Source organism: Rattus norvegicus, chromosome 11 (assembly GCF_021556685.1).
Source record: "Rattus norvegicus strain SHRSP/BbbUtx chromosome 11, alternate assembly SHRSP_T2T, whole genome shotgun sequence".
NCBI lineage: Eukaryota > Metazoa > Chordata > Mammalia > Rodentia > Muridae > Rattus > Rattus norvegicus.
This window is the reverse complement of record NC_141544.1, coordinates 54364403-54388291: the sequence shown is the minus strand read 5'-3', so window position 1 is coordinate 54388291 and position 23889 is coordinate 54364403. Positions and strand designations below refer to the sequence as shown.

The following is a 23889-nucleotide window of genomic DNA, read 5'->3' as shown; positions in this document are numbered from 1 at the left end:
ATTGAGTCATCTCTTCATATTCAACTCAGATAATTTTTAACAACAAAAGGTGAACAGTCTTTTTATTGTTGTTTTTTCGTTTAGTCAAGCATAGTTGATCTGCTGTTTTATTGTTCTTAGCTATTAAAGAGTTCACGTGACTCTTAAATTCTACTTGGTAATTTAAAAAATGTTGGAAAGATAAACGCTAAAGCAGTGTAAATATTTCACTTGTTTGAATCTGCTGTTTTGATGGTTGGCAACTGTAACCTATCTTGGGAAAACCCAGAAGCAGGACATAATTCCACTTGACTTACAAAGTTAGTTTGACTCTCTCAATTTTATTGTGAGCACAACAAGCTTTTAAAACAGTATGTGATTTTTCTCAAGTCTGCTCAAGTCATAGTGGCTTGTAGCTACAGTCAAACAATTATAAAAGAGTGAGGTACACTGGATATGTTACTTCTAATCATCTCAGGATGGTGCAGATGTTTTTTTTTTTCTTGTCAGCAACATAAGGAATCTGGAAAAAGCCCTGGTTTATAATTTATTGGAAATTTTGTAATGGACATTGATGATCTAAAGATTTATGTTGTGTGTGTTGCTTATATACCTGTATAAACTACCTCTGTAATACATACTTCCATTCACCCAAATCTCACAAAATATTTGCCAGTATAAAACCACTACAAAAATAAGTATCCATTAATTATAGTGATTTCTGTGAATTTATGCCTAGACCTTAAAGTCTGTAATTATTTGGAAAAATTGCAACTATGTCTTGCATTCATAATTACTGCAGCTCTAAACAACACCTGGACATACATACTAAAGAGTAAATTATAATAATATGCTTGCATATAACAGTACGAACATCACAAACTCAACCACCAAAACTGTAACTTTTATTTGGTAATAGATATTTTAATAAACAGGCTTTCTCCATCTGTAAGACCCTGATAATGCCTTTTAGGAAATCATAGAAAAATAAAATACAATAATTAGCAATTTGTACTTTGTACAAAAATCTTACTACATTGCTCAGCAGGTTCTTTCGCTAAACACCATATCCTTTCAGCAACTAGATGACAAGCATAATTCAATCCACCATAAACAACTCCTCATACTGGGAGCCAGACATTCTATAACACTATTGCCTTGTTTGCATGCCAGCACATGAACATTTACATGGAATATTATAGTTTTTCATAAGATGAAAATAGTACCACCTTCCAACGAAACTGAAGTACTTCACTGCTCTGGTCAAGTAGGTAGTAGGGGAGATTGCAGTTCCAGTAGCGCCATTTTGCTGCATTTGTGTCTCTACCATATTGGAATTACAACTAAAACAGAAACATCGACTGAACAAGCGACCTTGGAGAAACATTTATGCCCTAAGTAGTCATATGATTCCAGACAGAAAACATGATGCGGTGCTATCCCTCCTCATTGTCACAAACAGATCCAAACCCTCTTGCGAAATACATAGCTATAGCACTAGACACTTGAAGAATGATAACCTCTAGTCCGTTAGCAAGGAAAGATTTTAAAAATCCTTAACTTACAGGGAAAAGTATTGTGGCTGCAGATTTTGATTAGTAAAATATAATCTCTGAGGAGGATTAAATAAGTCTAGACAGATATTATCTAGGTATTATACAGAATACACTATTTAGTATTTTTTTTTTAGGATTTGTGCCACAAAGACATTTGTATTTAATATTTTGAATGCACTGAGAATGTCTACCATTTAAAATTCGAAGGTTTAAATATTTGAAGTGTTTAAGCAAATAGGAATATATACTTACATATTTATATTTTAGGTTATAATAGAGTAGCAAAAATATGAGGAACAATCTTATCCCATTAGTCACAATCTAATTTCACATAAAGCCAAAGAAGAAATATGCATCTTTAAATCTCCACACATTGGCTACAGCTTATCCAGAAATGGAGCACCCAGCACTGTTTTTTTTTTTAATCCTTTTAAGTCTAGAGGGACAATTAACAAAATACCCTTGTATCGCCTGTCTACTTCTTCTAAATGACAACATATTTTACAGTGTTTTCTAGATGTAAACAAAACAAAAATATTTTCTCCTAAAAGGTCAATATCTTCACCCCTATTTTTTTTTAATTTAGATAGGAGCTTAAGCACTTCTAAAATAGGATTTGAGGATACCGTCCAGGTAAATAAACACTGCAACCTCTTTTAGGACTAAAACTGTTTTAATTTTCATAGCTTTTGATAGAACATGTACCAAATGTTTCTGCCATTTACTCTGTAATAGGCAAACATAAGTAAGAAAACAGGACAAATCCTGGTACCCTTGAGAAGTCCTCAATCTCTACTATCTGGGCAGAGAAACCTCATTAGAGTCCTTGGAAAAATCAAGTGAATCAAGTGTTGGGTTTTCTAGTAAGATATCTTAAACTATTCGATGAAGATGCCTTTGAAATATTTCGTTTTCCTCACTATTTACTATGCATAAAGTCAAATATCACACACACACACACACACACACACACTTTCCTACTTTAACAACTTACAACTACACTTTCAACTTACACGCCCTTCCCAACCCCATTGACTTTTCTCTAAATCAAACTATCCACACAGCCACATCTTCTGCCTTTTCCACCACAGATCTACCAAATAAGCTGTAAGTTGCTCAGTCCTTTCCCTTGCACTGGACTTCTGCTTCTTTAAAAGCAGCCTCTTTACTCGGCTTGAATACCAACGAATCACTGCAGCCTTTTTCTGTGACTCTCTTCTTCCTGACCCCACAGCTCCTTTGCTCTGTCCCATTTAGCCTGGCTTCTGTCACACCAAATACTTTTGATGACTTGCTCACAAATTCTGATTCCATTTCCTACCTGTCTTCTCAGCCATTGCACTCAGGCTTTGACTTCAGTGCTTCCTAGAGACTGCCCTCAGTAAGGACCTCAAAGAGAGCATTCTAGACAAAGTTGCCATTATCCAATGACCAGCACTTGGTTATGATCTTGACTTTTTTCCTTTGTTGTTGTTGTTTTGTTTTTAGATTTACTATTATTTTGAACTTTGTATGCATGTATCTGTGTTCATAGAGACATTTTGTGGGATGCCACAGGAGGCTAGAAAAGAGTACCAGATCCTGTAGAGCTGCTATGATAGGCCAACTGTTGTGAGCTTGCGCATGTGATTGCTAGAACAGAGTTCGGAGTTCAGGACCTCTGCAAGAACAGTATACATAAACTGTTAAGCCATCTCTCTAGCAATGATGTTGACTTAAAAGCACCAAATCAGCTGCATTTCTCTTTCCTGTATTTTTATTAATAAAAACTTTTATTTTAGTAGCTTCTTGATCTCTGTCTAATCCCTAAACACTAGAATCATTTTGAGCTCAATCCTGGACCTACTTTTCTATTATATAAGATTATTCTTGGTCTTAAAAATGTGAATACTGATACATAGACTAATGGACTTCAGTTCTTGATCTCCAGTCTTAATTGGTCCTTCAACACTCAAATGTAACAGCTTGTGTGTGTGTGTGTGTGTGTGTGTGTGTGTGTGTGTGTGTGTGTGCATGTAGAGGCCAGACAACAAATTTGACTGACGTTCCTCAATTGCCATCCACCATTATGTTGAGACAGGGTCTTTTACTGACCTGGAACTTAAAATTAAGTTAAACTGGCGGACCAGCAAGCCTCAGGGACCCTCTTGTCTACACCTACCAACTGTAGGACTATGAGAGTGTCATGGTGCCAGATTTTTAAAAATGGGGGCTTGGGGGATTTAAATTCATGTCATCAAGCTTGTGAGTAAAGCAATCAATCTACTGCTGAGCTATCTCCTCAGCCTACAAATCTCCACATAACAGTTCCATTTGATTATCTACTAGTTATTTATGGCACTGTGTAGCCAAAACCAAATTCGACTTTTGGACTCTAAAGCTCTTTTTTCACTACCGATAAATCAATTGCTGGTTTCCCTCATTCCACTGTATCATTCTCTTCATATACTCACCCCCTCCAGATTCACAACTCTACCCTGCTCTCTCTGTGAGAACTCTGTTCTCACTCCTTTCATGGGTGTTCCTTTCAATTTTTCATATGACATTTTAATATAGCTGTACAAGTATTTTTAAACCAAAATTTTTATCCTATTTATACTATATAAAAAGGTCCTATAAAAATGCAATAGCTATTTGATTTTGTTTGAATACCGTATTCAGTGAACTTTTAAACATCAAATAAACACCAGTAGCTAGAAAAAGCATACATTACTATCCTAAGTTCACTGAGTGAATTGTGGATTCCCTTTTTGTGTTTCTCCGACTGGGACAGTAAAACAATTTGCTTTTTCGAGCTGACCTTACAGGATATCTGGCTAGTGTGAGTTAAAAGAAGAACCACAAAAAGGAAATTTTAGCCACTATAATGAATTTGTTTTTTTTTTGAGAATTTGAAGGTTACTAATGTTATGTGAGTGAATGGAAATATAAAACGTGTAACTATAGTCCCCATACACAACTTTATATTCTCAACACCCAGGAACAGAGGAGGAGGGTATTGAGGCCAGCCTGGGCTAGTTAGTGAGACTCTATTTCAAAAAATTGACAATACAAACACTCCCTTTAAATTCAGACTCCTATCAGTGGCTTCTAAAGCAATTGGGGAAAGAAAGAACATAAGCATTCTACGTTCAAAATGTCACGTAGAAATCAAAGTGTAACATAAAATGTTTATGAAGATACTGTATTTCATGTTGGTTTTTCAGTGTCTTTTAAAACTGTTTTAAATTTAATGACAGGAGTGAAAAAAATCCATGAATTGAGTAATTTATTACCATGTATAAAATATTTTGACAGGTATGTTTAATGAATTATTATTTAAAAATCTTTTGATTACATTTCTTAGAAATGTAGAAAAGTAGAAATCAAAAAGTGTATTTTTAAAACGTAGTTGTTTTATTTGGATGGTCTTGTAGGATTTTTTTAATTAAATGGAATATATATTTTCATAGAATTATTTATATATCCACATTCTCAAAATGCATTTAAGTTTCAAAATTGCCAATAAGAACAATACGACATGATGTTAGCTGCTGCTTTTTGAATTATTTTCTTTTTAAATGAAGGAACCATTTTAACATGTCATTTTATTACTTTTTGATCTGTAATACTTGTCATTAATGTTATAGTTAATACTATGCTTGCATTTTTTAAATATGAAGTCATTACTACAAGCATAACCAAAATTTAGTAAGCTCTACTAGTCAAATATTACCCTTTCAGACTGGAGAGATGGCTCAGTGGTTAAGAGCACTGACTGCTCTTCCAGAGGTCCTGAGTTCAATTCCCAGCAACCACATGGTGGCTCAAAGCCATCTGTAATGAGATCTGGTGCCTTCTTCTGGCTCGAAGGTATACATGCAGGCAGAACGCTGTATATATAATAAAAAAAAATACCCTTTCAAAACAAAATTTAAACAGTTGATATTTTCCTAGCTCAAGATGAAAACTAAACTCATGGGAAAGTAAGTTTCTCAAATGCATTTATATTCTATATACATATTTTCAGTGTCACAATCTAGGAGTCATTTTAGCAAAATGATTAATATGATATCAGAAATGAAACACATTCAATGATCTTTAAAATCGAGTGTTCCTCATATTCATTTCTGTTACTACTGCTCTAATATTGTACCCCTCTGCCCCCAAATGATACCATTTCAAGTTTTATTTATATTTTCTATTTATCTTGAAGGTCTAATTTAAAAGAAAAAACATAAAATTGAATGGAAGCTCTATGTTTTTATAAAAAGTAAATGACAGTTTTGACAGTTTTGCATAGTGTCAATATATTGATATAATGTTCTTTAAAGAACTATATATATGTATATATATCTCACAGGAAGAGAGAACATATTAAAAACTTCAAAGAAAAACATATATATATTAAGTGGTTTCCATATAGTACAGGAAAAATTAAAGCTTCATTATTCATTCATTGTCTATAATATTCAGCATTGTCTTAATGATACTTTGAATGTTTATGGCAATGATATTTATCATATCAAAACATGTTGGTTTTAAACAGTGATCATCACATCAACCTCCTTGATGGGAATATAGCTCATTCAGTTACACAATCCTTAGCCACTGAGTAGCTACTGGTTTCTATTTCTTCGAGTTTGTAAAGACCTTATTTTAAGCAGATTTAGTAAAGGAAAGCAAATATATGTAAACGGATAAAGCATGCCCAGTTAAAATGTCATCATGGCTTTGATAAGACTATCCTGGGATGAGGATTATAAGGAACAAATACTACTACCCATGATAAATTGAGGCAATAAAATTATACTGTTTCATCTCTTAAGATTGGATAAAGATATATTTAAATGAAATATATATGAAATCAAGTTCTGTCCGGAACACAAACAGCCAATTTTACAAATAACTCAACATAGAAAAGATTCATGACATCATAGAAGCAGCAGAGCACTTCAGTTGAAACCTTGACATTTATGGTTTGTTTTAGGAATTGGCTTTCTCCCCCACATCATATAACATGATTTTAAACACTAAAAATGATATTAGCTCTTTCTTGAAGACAGGAAACCAAAGAGTGTCTTATGTGGGAACCACAAATGTGGACAAACTTGTAACAAAATGCACATATGAGCAGTGGTGAGGGGAGAAACCCAGTGGTCCAGTACTTGCTTTCTTTGGAAAGATCTTGGGCTTGTGCATCAGCACAAAACCACAAACAATAGTTGATAAGCTCTTGTGTAACTCATAAAAACAATTGTGACTACATATAAAATCTGAATGGGATTCATAGACAACAATGGTTCTTAGGTGTCCAGAGTTTTCTTTACTATCTGGAGACAGAGTTGCATCTTCCTTTCTGTGAGGATAATGAAACAGAGATCCTGACGCCAGCTGAATAGGATTCTGAAGTACTGTTTCCCACTTCTCAGTTGTTCTGATTTACACACCACCTAAAAATGCTGTTGTGATGAAAGACTACTAGGAGATAAAAATCAATGTAGAAACATGGATAAGGACAGATTATGTTACTTGAGAGACTACCGTTAATAGAATAAATACTTTTTGAATTTACAACTTGTGGGATAAATGTACGGTTAACTTGTACCTTATATGCTAATAGGAAACTGGAAACTATGTGCCCTGGGAATGTGGTTCACATATACCCCATCCTAGTATGCACAATTCTCTGTATTACACTTAAGCATCATTCTGTGATATTGTTTTCATTTGCTATTCTAACCCCTCTCACAAAACAACAACAACAACAACAAGACTTCTTGTGCTTAAGGATAGGAGAATCAGCTTTTAGATTTTCCTCACTATGAAACAAATAGTTCCCTTTTGAAGAAAAGACGGCAATCTGACAAATGGGTGTAGCAATTTAAGTAAGGGCATTCTTCGTTTTGCTTATAAAAATTGCTTTGATTTGGAATATGTTAAATAGAGAAGTGGTTCGACACAATTGACATGCCCAAGCTTTGAAGTTGTCAGATTCTCTTTTGAAAAATGGAAGTTTATTTAGATGTCCTTTTCCTCCCTTCTAAATTCTAGTTCTCTTAACTTTCTTGCTTCATTTTAACATGCAGTAACTTCAAAAGCTAGACATTTAGATATATTCCATGATTTCAAAAGAGCAATCTGACAACCAAACAAAACATTTGCCTCGAGAGCAAAGAACTGAAGCCTTGTTATAGATAACTCAAGCCAAGGTGTAAGGATGCTCAAAATAATTTGACATAATGATAATTCTTATCTAACTACTACTCAGTATAAAAGGTTAGTTAAATACACCCAGATGACCTGTATCCTAAACCCTTTCATCTTTATTCCCAGAAGACATATGTATCATGCCACATCTCCTTATAACAAAACCCCATTAGTTTTCTAATGAATCTTTAAAATATCGACTAATTCTTGACATTTTAAGGGAACACTAAGAGGAAGATTGGATGTTTAGTTTTATACAGTCTAAGGTTTTTCTCCCCGGTGCCTCTGTTAGATGTAGGCATGAGCAATCACTTCCTTTCCTGGTTAATTTGAAACCATTTTATGCAAGCTTTGAAGTACATATTGTTACATTTTCTAGAAAAATCAGCTCCAGGTAGAGATTAAAATTTCAGGTTTGGTTTGAAGGGAAAAAAATGATATTTTTAAAGGCTATGTGAGAAATGAGTTCATATATGGATGGATTTCTGATGAGAGTAACTTAGAGAACTTACAAGCATGATTCCTTCTACCAAACCAGAATCGAAACATCTGTTTCTGAGGGGGATTGGAAGTGCGATCCACACATGGCTAGTTCCTGTGTGTTTATTCTTATTCTGTGGCAAGATCTAATCCCCCGTGGCAGAGGACCATAGCAAACTGCAAGGAGTCTCCAGTCTCTAAAATTTAAACTCGAGGATCAGTGGAAACGAATGACAGTGTGCTTAAATTCATTTTTGTGAAGAATACTTGTATGGAGGAGAGGCACGTGGTTTTGTCCACCTATTTGTTCAATGATAGCAAAGAAAATTTATCCTCTTTTGAACATTATAAAAACGATAGAGGATGTCACAAATGTTGATTATAAAAAGGAAAAATTATGACCTCAATGCCTGAAAGACAAAATAAATGTCCTCAGTTGTGCCCAATCTACTTCTCTATGGTTTAGAGTCTCTGAAGGAAAAGCATCAAAATATACATGACATTCGTGTTGTGAAAGTTAAGGTGATCATAACGTACGAAGTGAGGCATCAGCTTTGAACCTCTTTTCGGCAGAAATACACAGATTTCCTATACGTTAGCATTTGGTCCTTAAAATGCTAATTTCTTTTTTATTTAATATCAGACTTCCTGAGCTAACTGAAGCAGCAGAAAATAATTATCTTGCATTTTGAATTTTTCTTTCCTTTGTGCTTAATTTCTATTAAGCAGAGTCAGAACCCTCGCCCTCTGACCTGAAGCTCCCATTTGTGTGCTAAGACCCAGCCTATCAAAGCTTTAATGGTTTGCAGCCGGCCCCGCCATCCAGCCCCATCCACGGACATTTACTGGGCCTTTATAGACTTGCTGTGCTTTGCTGTGTTGACATAATGAGTGTGTTGATGGAACCTGAGACAGAAAGAGATAGGAAGGGGAATTTAAACAGAAAACAGGGAGGCTAAAAATGTAATAAAGGAAGAGGGAAAAAAAGACAATACCGGTAAAAAAAAAAATCTTGAGAGTTTAACCGACTTTCTCACAGAACGTAAATTTAATAGAGAGAGATATCAAAGTAGACATTTAGGACACAGGCTGGGTGATATGCAATTTCCTCTTCACTATCCCTGCTGTAGAGAACTTTATAAAAACTTTTCCCAGATTAAATTTGGCTTTCTTTTCTATTACGGGCTGTGAGCTCTCGAGTTGCGACCGCCTTATTCAGTTTACAGCTGGGTAGATTTTTAAGGAGTGAGACCCAAAGTAATAAACCTGTGATTGTAGCATGCACAACTCAGTTATCAGCAGTGACAAGGCAGCTCTGCAATGCTCCCTCCCTGCCACACTGTCACCATTTTATACAATTTTTTAGTTGAATGATTTAAATACACCCTCTTTCTTCTTGATTGTACATTCATTTTACATTTTTGACTATAGACCAGAAGTTGATTATCAAGCAGATAAAAATTTACATGGCATGATTTTCAAAATTCCAAAAATTCGCTCATTAGAATCTATTAAGATTTCTTAAAGGCAAGTACATAATGTATTTGTGCACGTTAGTTATAAGAGATCGTGCCTAACTGTAATTATGAAAGTCATTAGTTTATTTGGGGATAATTATTTCATCCTTGTATGTGTGAAATAAATTTAGTTTTTGCACATAGGCACCAGCAACTCTCAGAATGTTTATTTTCAGCTGAATTTGTTATTTTAGCCATTGTTATTATTCCTGGACTTAACTTCCCCCTGGGTCACAGGGTACATGACCACTATGCAGCAAAGAAATAGATCTTGTTATATTTTAATATTTCTGCTTAATTGTATACGTATTTCTTCCTTACCCTGCCCATGATAAAGTTTATAAGTATATTTAACATTATCATGCTCATAGCTTGGTAAATTATAAACATAGTTTCATAAAACTTGAAAGAGGATATTGGGGGGGAGAGGAAAAGGAAAGTGTTCTAATAAGTATCTAATAAGTATTTCATGTCAGAAAAGACATGAGATAGAAATACAAATTAACTAGAAATAGAATTGCATCATCAGAATTTTGAAAGAAAATAAGTTTTTTTTTTTAAAAATCGTGCCATCACTGAATGTAAATCCCCAGACCTTTAAATACTATTATAGAATTGACTTCATCAAGGCATACAGTTGCTACTGACAGAGTCTTATGATGGAGCGTATTATTCTATTTTTTATTTTTCTAAATACATTTTTGTTGTATTATAAAAATAAATATATATGATTAATAAATTTAATCATCTGTTTATATCTGTTATCATTTCATAGATATTTAAATTCAGATAAATATGGAAATTTTATGTTTCCCCTAAGTGTGTCCAGATTTGTGTAAATGTATCAAGCAAACTGCAGAGAGTCTATGAGTGACGTATGGCCATGCATGTAGGTGGCTGGAATATGTTGTTAGCTATTTCTAACACACTTACTTAAAAGTGATGGAATGTCCACTTTTCCCTTCTCAGTACAGTTAAAGAATACGCTAAAGACATCCTTTTATCTCCATACATGCCTTTTTTCGGAATGAAAAAAATTAAGCAGCAATAAAAGGGGAGAAAAGAAAAGGAGAGAGGTGGATCAGCTAAAGAAACAGAGTGGAAGAATCCAGTATGAAGGGACAATAAGAAAATCCTACAAACAAGAATTAAGAGGGGAAGTGAGGTTCGTTGAGTAGAAATAGCTTTACCCTCTCTCAATTAGGTAGGAGTTTGGGAATGCGGAGAGGGATATCTTTCTCTCTGACATCACATAAAAGTTCACCCAATCTGCATCTTTAGACAACCTGCTCTGCATTTTTCCTCCCTCAATACATGGTTTATTCTTCACTCATCCCAATGGTAAGTTTTGTAGTTTCATGGGGGAGCAGATGATTTTATCATTAAATTTGTTTCAAAAGGAACATTATTTTGAGAAGCTGAGAAATTCACTGGAAAAATATATTTGCTTTTTTTGCTGCAAGCTTCAGAGGTGATTATGACAACACACCTCAGATGTGTTCTTATATTCTATGATAGACCAAGGTTTACACACACACACACACACACACTAAAAGCATTTCTATATGCTTAAATGTGAGATCTATTTATATCATATTTGTGATATCCATCTTTTTTTTAGAAGATTTGGAAAACTGTGTTCATGTAACTTATTTTTGTGAACAAAACATTGCATTTTAAAATTTGGAAAATATACCAATCATCACCCAACACAATACATTTATTATCTCGGGCGGCTTTAAGCTGTCTTAAATCAAGTAAACCATCTCGCATTAAATCTATGTCTACTATGTTAGGCCTATTCAAAGAAGTCCTGTGAACAATTAATTTTCTCAATGCTTTGATAACTGTTTTTTTTCAAACTTGTGACCATGAATTCAAGGGAACAGCCATATGTTTACTCCACGCATCCATCTATGAAAACTTTTAGAGCAATGGATTCACTCTCAGTCTTTCCAAGGGTGATTCTTGTAACATACTAGAGAAATACAGTACAGTTAGTAAAAAAATTAGAGGGGGGAAAAGCCTCTAAACAATCACCTACTATGAAATGTGTAGAACCCTATAAAGTTAATTAAAAAATATAGACAAACCCAGCCTTAGAAGATTTAAAAGCACAGTATTTTTGTCCGTCTCCCTCCCCAACAATGCCCTCCATACTGTATTCACACCTGACACAATTGCACTACATGGAATCATTAATTAGTTCTGCAAATCATTGTAACAACATCAGGCACCAACAGTTATTAAAAATAAAACAACAGCACAACCTGTAGATTTGAGTAACTCTATTGAAAAAGAAGTATGTGAAGTTGAAAGCTACTTGATCACAAAACATGGAAGAATGGTCAACTATTTCCTTCTTATCTATCATCAAACTCCACATACGTCTCTGAAGATGCCACACGTAAGGACAAATTCCTTCAGGTTAAGTCCATGAACACTTCCCCAACATTTCTATACAAAGTCACGCATTCATGCTGAGTTATCTATCGTTACGCAGTGATAATCTGCAGTGGGCCAGAGTTTCGTTTGCAGGCTATTCAGAGAGGACCTGTGTAGCATGATATTGAAATCCCGGATGGAGGCAGAAACGCAAGGTGTGCAGCCATAGTCTGAACGGGATACTGTGGGATGTGAAGGGACGTCTGGAGAATCAGAAGAATGAGTCGTAGAGGGGATAGTTTTCTTTGTAGAAATGCTGAGGCACAAAATACAGGTGTTTATAGTACTTTCATACATGAAATCCTTTCTCCTGTATGTGCATCATATGTAAACGTAAAGTTTGTATGCTGCTGACTATTCGTCTCTGATGTCCAATGAGTATGACTCCGATTCGTCTAATATCGCTGAGAGAGCGGAAAGAGGGAGAGAAGGAGAGGGAGGGACAGAGAGAGGAAGGGAGAGGTTTTGAGCATCTAGAGTTAATAAAGACAAGTCAAAGAAAATGAATACTTAGCTATGTTAAATATGTACCCTGTCACTTTTTTTATTCTTTTAAATTTATTTAATACTTAATAATAATTCTTTGGTTTCCGGGCAAACATCCCCCTCCCCCCCTTCCTTATGGGTGTTCCCCTCCCAACCCTCCCCCCATTGCCGCCCTCCCCCCAACAGTCTAGTTCACTGTACCCTGTCACATTTTAACAAATCCACGTTGGTTAATTGTTAAGCAGTCATGTAAACGAGTACCAATAATTTTATATTTCCTTCTTCCTGGTTCCATAAGATATACTGTAATCTCAGATTTAATGATATAAAAAAATCATATCCAGAGAGAATGTTTATATCTCTATAGAATAGGGCTGTTTATATTTCAAGTACTTATACAAATCTGCAACAGTCATAGAAAATGCTGAGCACGTAGGTAAAGGTGTAATGTGAGCATGACCTAAATTCTCGTAGCCATTTTGTAATTTGAAAAAACGACATTAAGCAAAATTTAGCAATTTTGTAGAAATAAATAAAAGTGGAAACATGCATATTCTACACTGTATATATATTCTAACCCTACAGCAATTGTACTTCTATGTTTAAGAGGTACACAAACAAATCAATAAAAAAAGTTGCACAATGCAGAAGTACTTATACTAATAAAAGTTTTAAAAATACTGAGACATATAAGAAAACCCCACAGAATAGCCCAAACTAATGAACTAGATTTATAGGTATTAACGCAATGGAATCTCAAAGGTTGGGTGGAAAAAGCAAGAATAATACACAACCTTTTGTATGAATGTTAAAATTTATATGAAATATAGAAAGATATTCACAGACTAATAAACTTTAATACAGAATGGTGATGACTTTAGGTGGGGTAGGAGATGTGATAGAAGTGGGGTATGTAGAGAGCTTCAACTGTTTTACGAGTGGATTATCTCGCAGACTTAGTGGTAGTACACTGGAATTTGTTATATTATTCTCTGTTCTTGTTTTGTGTGTACATGACAATCTTCTATTGGGGGTAGGTAATGAATGATCTTTGAAACAATGGAAAATGTCTGATCATGATAATACATAGAAGGAATCTAAAGTAACATTGTAATAGTCGATCGATTTAATAAAGATGGTATAAATTAATTGTGCATTACTAGTATATATGACCAATAATTTACCAAGGCAACAAACACTATATTAATGTAATATGAGGTGAATAAGATCAACATGCATTTTTGAAACATTTACAATGTCAAAAAAAGTCATTTGAATTGCATATAATCTTTAAGAGGAATAATGGATGAAAGAGTAACTTCCAGCTCCTACCAAAATGATAATCAGGAATGGCGGAAGTCACATACTAGCCCTTCTTGATTGGATGTGTGAATTTGCAATCCACGAGCAGAATATCTAGTTACAGTAATAAGTCTAGGATTACTTACTCGATGCTCATTCTTGAAATCAGATCAAATGTTGTAAAACCCGCTGCCATGAAGTTACTCTTGTATTGCCCCATCTTTATAGAATCCAGCCAGTCACCCACTGTGACAAACAGTGGATATTCAGGAACATCACCAGGGGATTCTGGCATTCTACAGGGAAGTAGAATAGGTAAGTCAGACTTAGTCATTTTTTATTTACACCTTTTACAATATTGTTGAATCGAATATTTTACCCGTTATTTAAATGAATTCTACTTTTGTCTACTAATGTCTGGTATTACAGAACTTACTTGCATAAAAATATCCAAGCATAGTGTATGAGTACTTTAGCTCAAAGCATAGATATGAAGCCATAACATAAAGCAAAAATTAATAAAGTGAGGGCTAACAAGCCAAGGATAAAGTATTGATAGTTATTGAAATAGTAATATTGTGATCAACTTAGTTTTAAAGTATCTGCAAAAGCACTCTAATTGAGAATCTTTTATAGTTTAAGAATAATGTAAAGGCATTATTTTGGAGCACCCAGGAAAGATATGAAAGAATGCATGTATGCAAATGTTTATAAATAGCATACACACATATTAGCTAAAGTTGGCAGGAATATAATTAAAAACATAGTAAAATAACTAAGGAATTTGCGCTTATGCTTTTCTAGTGAAACACTGTAGTCTTCTTTCTATGGGAATGCCAGAATTCCATCCATGTCTGAAGCTGTGTTAGAAGATTTCTGAGAGCTTGTGAGCAAACTGCAAGGAAACAAGACAAGAGTCTTTGTGACCTCTGTTCCTCCATAACATGGATTTATTCATGGCCCCCCAAGCTGTAGTAATAGGAGTGGGTTTACTTTGGATTATCCGTCATCTTACCCATTATTATTCAGAATAATATTTCCAAGCATGAGTTGTCCTCCTGACTCTAAAAGCCTAAACTCATGTGACCTGATCCTTGTGACTGTACATAACTTGAAATCGAGTGAACATTGTTCATTTGACCTTGCTTAGCCCTCAGAATACCCTCAGAATATAAACTGTGTGATGTGTAGGATGATGTCATTATGCAGGTGTAGACAGGTACAAGATAGAACGAGGCCTGTCACTGGACAAGAAGGAAGGATGCGGGGAGAAAAGTTTTAGAGAGGACGAGGAGACTGGAGCAAGAAAGGAGAAGCAGCAGAGAGAACATGGAAGCAGACGTTAAGATTCCTCTCTGCACATTTACAGGTTGTTATGAATGTTCTTAAGAGATGGATGTGTACAGGGCTTTGTATGTTTAGGTGGGCAATTATATCTTATCAATTGGATCAGAGGTTATTGTGTTGTGTGTTCTTTCATGTGGCGATCTAATTTAATTCAAGAGTAGTGTGTGGTGGCTGGAGACATTAGGCTGCCACAGAATTGGGACGTGTATTTCTGGCATGGTGGTAACCTGCCTTGGGAACTAGATGGGTAGAGAGATTGATGCCAGGCTCAGAGAGTAGCTATCGGCAGTGTGATATGGGATGGAGCAGAGTGGGCGATATGCTTTGCTGACTGAGATGAAGATATCTACCAGGTATCTTGGGGGCACTAAGTTGCTGGACCTAGTGAGGGATAAAAGACAGCATTTTTAAAAATAATTTTACAGCAACAGGTGGTGCCCGAGGTGTTGGCCATTGCGTGATACTCTTCTCTGTCTCACTTTGAGGTTCTACGCTTTCAGGTTCATCCCACCAAATAGAGTAGCACCATGGAAACACGGAAATATTGTGATTTTTGTAAAAATACTTGGTAGGAAACGTGTTCATATAATAACAGATGCGTTACAACAAATGTTTCATTTAAACAGTCTTAGATACAAAACTTACATTATCTAGTAAAGCATTAATGATCTTTAAAAATATATTTATGATTTGATTCAAATCAATATTTACTAAATAATAAAAAGGTTCTTACCACAAGTAAATGACTAAACTGTTTTATTAGACACTGAAAGTTAGTCCAACTTTTAATTATTTTTTCTTAAGATTTAATATATATATATATATATATATACATATACTGTAGTTATCTTCAGACACACCAGAGGAGGGCATCAGATCTCATATGATCCACCATGTGGTTGCTGGGAATGGAACTCAGAACCTCTGGAAAAGCAGTCAGTGATCTTAACCACTGAGCCATCTCTCCAGCCCTATTTTGTTCTTAATATATTTTAAAATAAATGAAAATATCTGTAGACACATAATTTGAACATCAATATTTTAAATATTTCATCAAGCTTTTGCCATCAATATTTTAATTGTGAAAATTGGAACTGAATCTGCTAATATGCAAAAATGCTTGTCTAAACCTATGAAGGAAGACTATCTGGGTTTATACATACTGTCTAACTCTGGTACCTTTCTGATAAAATATAGATAGGAGTGAGCATGAACGTCTAAGGTGAAAATTGAAGACCTATCCATGTATACTCCTTGGTTGGTGTTATAGGCCCTTGGGGGACCTGGGAGGGAGAGAGGAGGAGGAGGGAAAAAAGGGGTGGGGGTGGGGTCATGGTTAGGTATGGGAAGAGACAGGAGAGAAGTCCAGAGGTTCAGGAAAATGAATAGAAATATGTAGCAGTGTACGGGGGTAGGGATCTGCTGGGGGAAAACCACCAGAAAGTCCCAGATGCCAGGGAAGCAAGGGGTTCCTAGGATCCAGCGGGGACGTCATTAGCTGTGATACCCAACTGAGGGGAGAGAACCTGTAGAGAACAACCACTTCCAGGGTAGGCATGGGCCCCAGTTGAGGAATGGTGACAAGCATCCATCTCAAAAATTTTAACCCAGAAATGTTCCCATCTAAAGGAAACACAGGAACAAAAAATGGAGCGGAGGCTGCAGGAAGGGTCATCCAGAGACTGCCCCACCTTGAGGTCCATCTGCAGACACCAAACCCTGATACTATTTCTGATGCCAAAAAGTGCTTGCTGACAGGACTGTCTTAGTATAGCTGTCTTCCGAGAGGCTCTTCCAGCACCTGACTAATACAGATGCATACACTACCTAGACTTTTAAATGACAGCATTCTTGAGAATTTCCGATTGTTGAGTCTACACTGTGAATATGCAAGGGAATTCAAAGTAGCCTCTGCACAACTTTCTTGAATTACTTAGTGTCTATAGCCTATTTCTTAGGAAACACTGCTGCAGTTCATAGACTCACTCTCAAAAGATCAGGGAACCCTTAAGGTGAATGTCTTATTTTAGAATAATATGGCGCTAATAACTGCAATTACTTGTTAGAGGATTTTGTTGAAGTGACATATCTTTCATATTCTTACGACTTCCTTATTTTCTTTTCTTTGTTTCACATAGAATTTCACTATATGGCTCAGTCTAGCCTCAAACTCGTGATCCTCTTGCTTCAACCTCTAGAGTTCTGGGATTATAGACATGCACCTTGACACCTAGTCCACACTCTTCTTGTTGCACAGGTAAAGTTGGATAAGTCTCATTCTCTATATGAGATGACACTGGAGTAGCTCTTAAGGTTTCACAATTTAATGCAACTGGTGAATAGAAATGTGATTCATTAATTTGATGTCATTGATATAGAAAGATAATGGAAAAACAAACACTCTTTCAGTGACTGATATAATAGCCTAACTCCTCATTGAAAAGCATTTACATTTGCTCCCAAATTCTTGTAATATCACAATTTCTTTTCTTGCACCCACACAGTTAGTAGCCCAGTTTCCTCCCAGCCCTTTTCTGCAGCTGGGCTGGCACTTGATTTAGGAAGGTCGGGGGTTCTACATTGTTCATGGCTGCTGTGTGGGAACTTTTATTTCACTTTATCTTATACTGAAGTTGAAAAATGCTGCTATATTCTGGCTTTCAGAGTTGGGCACTTCTATCCTCACATGAATTTTATAGAACACTGCCTAATAAACAACAAATGCCCTTCCTTATCAAACCTGTACAGTGATAAATGCAGTCTATTTTTCAGCTGAGATTGTAGAAATCACTGGTCTTCGGTGATTAGTGGAGTCGCTCTCGTGAAGCATCTTCATAACAGAGCCGGAAGCTCACACAGCGTGTTGTACACTGGAAATAGCAACTCATATCTGTACTCTCAGCACTCCGGTCTATTACCATCTTCACATGAAGTCCTCCTGACTCTGTGGCCGTTCTTGTCTATACCTGGTTAATTCCTCTACCAACACTTGAAGATATAAACACTACCTATCCAATCATTGAAAGAAAATTTTACTCTTCAGTTTTTCAATTATTCAAGATTTTCCATTGCATTCTTTTCAATAATGCCTATTATTTAACTTGACCACTAATTCACGAGATAATTTTGAGACTAGAAATTAAAGCATGATTTGGCTCAAAGTGTTCTAAAGTATCGAATGCTTAGAAACATGTAATGTATCCTGCCTCTACTTAATGCCTATGAGTAAAGAATGAATAGTATTTGCACAGTGATCATTGATTTTTATTAGGTTAGTGTGATCATTAATTTTTTAGATTTTATATTTGTAATTCTTTTAATTGTTCAGACTATTTAATAAGCATAATAAGATTCATAACTGGTAAACATTAGAAGAATGTTCAAATTTTTAACTATGAACACATGAAGAGATAAATTCATGGCAGGAATAATGCTTTTAAAATAATCTCTCGCAATTCTGAGTGGAATAACCAGCACATGGTTCCTAAAGAGAGAATAGTAAGTCACTGGACCTCAAAGAAAGATTCCTGTTTTTGAGGAAATACTCAAGTGATAAAGATCATCATATCCCATGTAGTGGTAATGCACGGATGGTGGCCGTTATCCTATCTTCGTGGCATTGATCTCCTGCACCACACAACAACAGCAGGATCTGAGCGGAGCATGAAAAAGTCCTGCCCACTAGCAATGCCTGCCATTGCAAGCAGAAAGGAGAAACACGTGTGTGCAGCACCAGAAAACCCAATCTACAGAAAACCCCGAGGATGTAATTCTGGAACTATGTTCCTTCCTTATGTCTTCATCGCTCTACATTATTGCAGTTATAGACCTGTTCTCAACTAGTGTTTTTCAAGTGGCTGCAAATTGCTGGAGGATGCTTTGGGAGTATAAGAGAATGTTTTTAATCTCTATGTGGGAGGGCATGTGCTCTACATCTTTGTATTTACTTGGTAAAAAGAATGAAGTGTTGGGCCGTGCTACAGCCAAAATACTTTAAGGAGCTTTTAATAAACTTCACCTATGAAGTCTTATTCAGCCCAAAGAAAAATGTAACTGGAAAAATAAAAATGTACCTTCCTTTAGTATACTCATATGCTCAGAACAGTGAAACATCTGGAGATTTTACGTTATTCAATTCTGCATCGTCTAAGTGACTATGGACTTCGGAGTTGGTGGACTTTGTTACTAATCTCATGTTAACTTCTTGTGTTCTTTTGACAAATGGCCTCCTGGAGTGTCCCTTTCCTTGTCTAAGACACAGGAACAGCAAGTAATGATAGTACCCGGTGGGTACGATGATCAGCACACAGTATAGTTTCAACAAGCAGCACTGGTCATGACTGTTTATAGCACAGCGATAGTCAGTGTTATCATCGTCCTGTGCCAGTAGCTCATTCAGTTTAGATCCTCTGATAGGCAGGAAGGACTCTCGTGGCTGCTGACCGATACTTCCTATCTCAGCTCCCTTCCACAAAGGTGATTCCTGTGCAGTGTTTGCACAGGTTTGACCAGACACTTATTTCTGTACAATAAACATCAACAAAGTACAAGCAACAAAAATCAAAATAAAACACTTCACAATGACTTATATATAGACGTAAACAATTTTGTAGATGTCAACAGTACATTGCCTGGGTCGTCTTGTCAAAAATCTTTTGAAAGTGGATGAAAAACTGTATATTACATTGTTGAAAATCGTTATCGGAATGCAAGATGATAGCAATTAGGGTTCTCATTTTCCGAAGCAGAAGCATTGCAGAGCTGGTCTGACTGTTTTCCCTACATTTTTCATTCACTGGAAACCAAGTGCTTGAAAATTCAACCATACTCTTACGTGTACTGAGGAAGATAGTAGTTAAAGTTCTTAAGCAGCACAAGTTTGCAAGATCCCTAGCCATAGGCAGTCCACAGTGAGAATATTTACGATGTGCCTTGGCTGAGGCAGAACATGACTGATGATCCCACCGAGTATTACAGACCAGTGCCGTCCATCTGAGCAAGTGCTGCTATTCCCAGATACCATGTTTAAACTGATGTTTAAAAGCACAAAATTGTGAAAAATTGTTTGCAGAGGGCCTGGGACAGAATTGGAAATGTTCTCCCAACAACCCACCCTTTCTCCTTTCCTCATTTTTCTTTTCCCAGTACTAGGCATTGAAAGCTAGGGGCTTGCTTATGTAGGGGCTGTACCAGTGACCTATATACACCAAGCCTTAGCAATGTTATTTCACTATTGCATTGCAGTTCTGCCAAAAAGAGCGTCTAGCTGGCTGCAACCTAGTATGCTTAGGAGATATCAGAGCCTGGAGCATTGGGAAGGATAGCTAATGAATGTGCAGGAAGACGGGGTAGGGCGGGGAAGGTAGAGAGTGAAAGGACACAGGGCAGTAATCAGGTAACATACTATTAAACTTCAGGTAGCCAGATACAGCCCGGGACTCTGTAGGATTATACCTATGTGGAATTGGGGACTACAAGGTTGATCCTGAGAGTTGTGGCAAAGAGGACAAATAGGGGGAAGGAACAGAGAAGAGCCAGGCATTGCTTGAAATGTTCTTCTACACATAGCCTTGATCTCAAGCTGGTCCTGTTCTCCCAGGGGGTTTGTCCCATGTGACAACCACAAATAACTCTTCGACAGGAAATGACTAACGTCACTAATGAGAGCACATTGATATTGCATGTATGGACAGTTGCTTGCCTCCATCAAGATGGTGATTTTGAAAATCCATTTAGTAGTTATTTGGATTTAAGGACACTCTTATATAAATCACCATGATCTCATATATGTCCTTATACTTTTTCAAAGTATATGTGTATATGTGTATAGTGTATTTGGAACTCTAACGAAATGTGAATATGCCTATGGGAAGCGCCAGGCAGGGGAATGTCAGCAGAGGACAAGAGTGAGAACCGCTCTTCCCAATCCCGAAAGCCTTGGACCAATAGCTTTCCTATAGATTCTCAGTTGTTGGCAATGGGGTTTATGAAATTCCCAATTTTCCAGCATAAAGCTATTATACTATGGATTCCATATCCTTCCTCATTATCTTTAGTCATCTAAATTTTCCCTCCACTTATCACTTGTCAAGCATAAGAGCAAAATTTTCTCAGGTGAATTTTTGAGAAAAAGGCAATTATAGTGGAATAAAAACCATTGGGATGTAGTTGATGAAAGAGCGATGTTTGTGTTGGTGTAGAAATGGGAGAAACGCGTAGTCTGGGGACACTGAAGAAAAGGAGAGTCTAATGACGAGTGGCTGTGCATCATACGCTAGGACTTTTTAGCATGTTTGCATGTGTGAGCATGTGCATGTACGGGTACTCATGTGTTGCATGCACATAAGTGTTGTAATTCAGAAGCCAGAATAGGATACCAAATCTATTATTTTCTGCCCTATTACCTGGATACAGGATTTCTCACTGAATTGGAATCTTGCTGTTTTGGTTTGGCTGGCTGCTTGGCCAGCAAACTCTTAAACTTCTACAATCATTATCCCTGCTGCTGGGGCTATAGGCACACAGAGCCATACTCTCTTATTGTTTGCTTTTTATTCTTTTAATGTGGGTGCTAGTTATTCAAATTCAGATAGATCCTTGTGTTTGCAGAGCAGAACACTCTTAGGCATTGAACTGTCTTCCCAGCTGACATGTTTGAGAGGCATTCAGTAGCAAGACTGACGGTCACTTTTTCTTAATCCAACATTAATCTGGGACAGGCATGCATTCTGAAACGCGGGAGATGGATAGGCTTTCCATGTGGAGGTGCTCGTCTTCATTTTATAAACACAGAACCAACCAAGATTTTTCTTCACAATAAAGTGCCTCAATTCTCAGGAGTTGGGAACAGACTATGGATGGTCTGAGGAATATGCAGCCAGTGGAAGACAAGGCAAAGCCATCCTGTGTTTTATAAACCCTGTGATGATTAGAATAATGGTAAGTTGCAGACACAGTACCTCGGGAACACTGGTTCATTTTGTTTCTCAAACAAAAATATATGAAAACAAAAAGTTCGTGCATCTATGCCATGCACAAGGATAGAAAAAAATCACTCACGAAAATTACTATTTGTTCCAGACAGATTAGATTTTGGAACTGAACCAAGCTGACAACTTCATATGAAGGATGCAATTCCTAGCCTGCGTATGGCAGGGCTCTTCAGAGCATGGCAACCATTTCATCACAGACCTCTGGCCCTCGGTGAGGACCATGCATCTGCTTCGACCATTTATCCTTTCTCCGTTTTATTTATTTATTTTTGGTCATTTTCTGATTTGAGATTCTTCCTGAGTATTTTACAAGTAGGATGACGATTCACAGTCTCAACATGCAGTCAAGGAACTGCTCTATTTGTCTGTTGAAAACAATGACGGTAGACTCTTTTTAGTCAGGCAGCTTTGTTATGGCCACCATGAAGTCTCTTAATCTTGCGTCACAACAAGAAGCTGAGAGGAAGTGAGTTGGGTTTAGAGGCGTGAGGTGACGCCCTCTTCCTTGAAGGGAGACTCACACTGTAGCGGGTTTTCATTATGATGGTCTCTCAGTAGTAAAGCACGGTGTATTTTCAAGAGACTATGAAAGCTAAACATCAAGAAACAATCTTTCTACCTATCTTGCGTGTAGGAGACAGGTTTCTGGAAATAAAATGTTATTACTATGGATTGATCTTTATTTTGTCTTTGTATTCCCTTGGTATTGTCTTATAAATTTTATAAAAACTTGTCCTTGTTGAGGCTGCTTATGGACCTGTGTGCATCACTGCTAAATCCTGCTGACATACTCCACTTTATGTTTACTGAAGCCTTGTGAAGGCTTGGGCCTCACGTCCCTTGAAACAGTCTTCTTGTTTAAGTTTTATAATGTGGCTCCATCCTGGTTTCCTGCATTCCCAGTCTGCGTTGCTCTTCCTTTTCAATCTTGTTTGCTTATTGTATTTTGGGATCCTGTCTTCAATTTTTTAAGATTTATTTTATTTATTATATACAAGTACATTGTAGCTGTCTTCAGACACACCAGAAGAGGGCAGCAGATCCCATTACAGATGGTTGTGAGCCACCATGGGATTGCTGGGATTTGAACTCAGGACCTCTGGAAGAGCAGTCAGTGCTCCTAACCGCTGAGCCATCTCTCCAGCCCTGGGATCATGTCTCAAGTCTTGGCATTCTCTATAGCTGCCTTCTCTTCCTCTGTTTATTTGCATTCCTTATATTCACCATAGGTCATCTTAACTGGGCTGATGCCTTCAGTTTTAATCTATATGCTGGTCAATTTCAAGTATATACATCTAGGCTAGCTATTTGAAAAATAATAATTATGTATGTGCACGAGTGTCTATGTGTAGGTATGTGCACATGCTTGTAGACACCCAGGAAGGCCAGAAGGGGTTGAATATCCTGCAGCTCAAGTCATAGGAACTCATGAGCTGCTTTGTGTAAGCACTGGAAATTGCCTCAAGGATAGTATATACACTCTTAATTTCTGAGCCATCTCTCTAGTCCAAAAGCCCAGTTTTGTTTTTACCTCAAATTCAACCTATATGTATGTGTTCACTCTCCTATACTGTGATACAGGCGTCTCTGATGCAG

The 23889-nt window shown here is 36.7% G+C and overlaps 1 protein-coding gene across 1 annotated transcript in view; it reads right to left on the bottom strand.

Moving 5' to 3' along the window:
- Positions 1 to 862: 862 nt before the first annotated feature.
- Positions 863 to 23889, bottom strand: part of Epha6 (Eph receptor A6) — a 962116-nt gene continuing 939089 nt past the window's right edge. The window contains 2 exon segments of the mRNA NM_001419529.1: positions 863 to 12570; positions 14101 to 14250. Of these exon segments, the coding sequence (NP_001406458.1) occupies positions 12456 to 12570; positions 14101 to 14250 (265 nt within the window). The 3' untranslated portion in view covers positions 863 to 12455.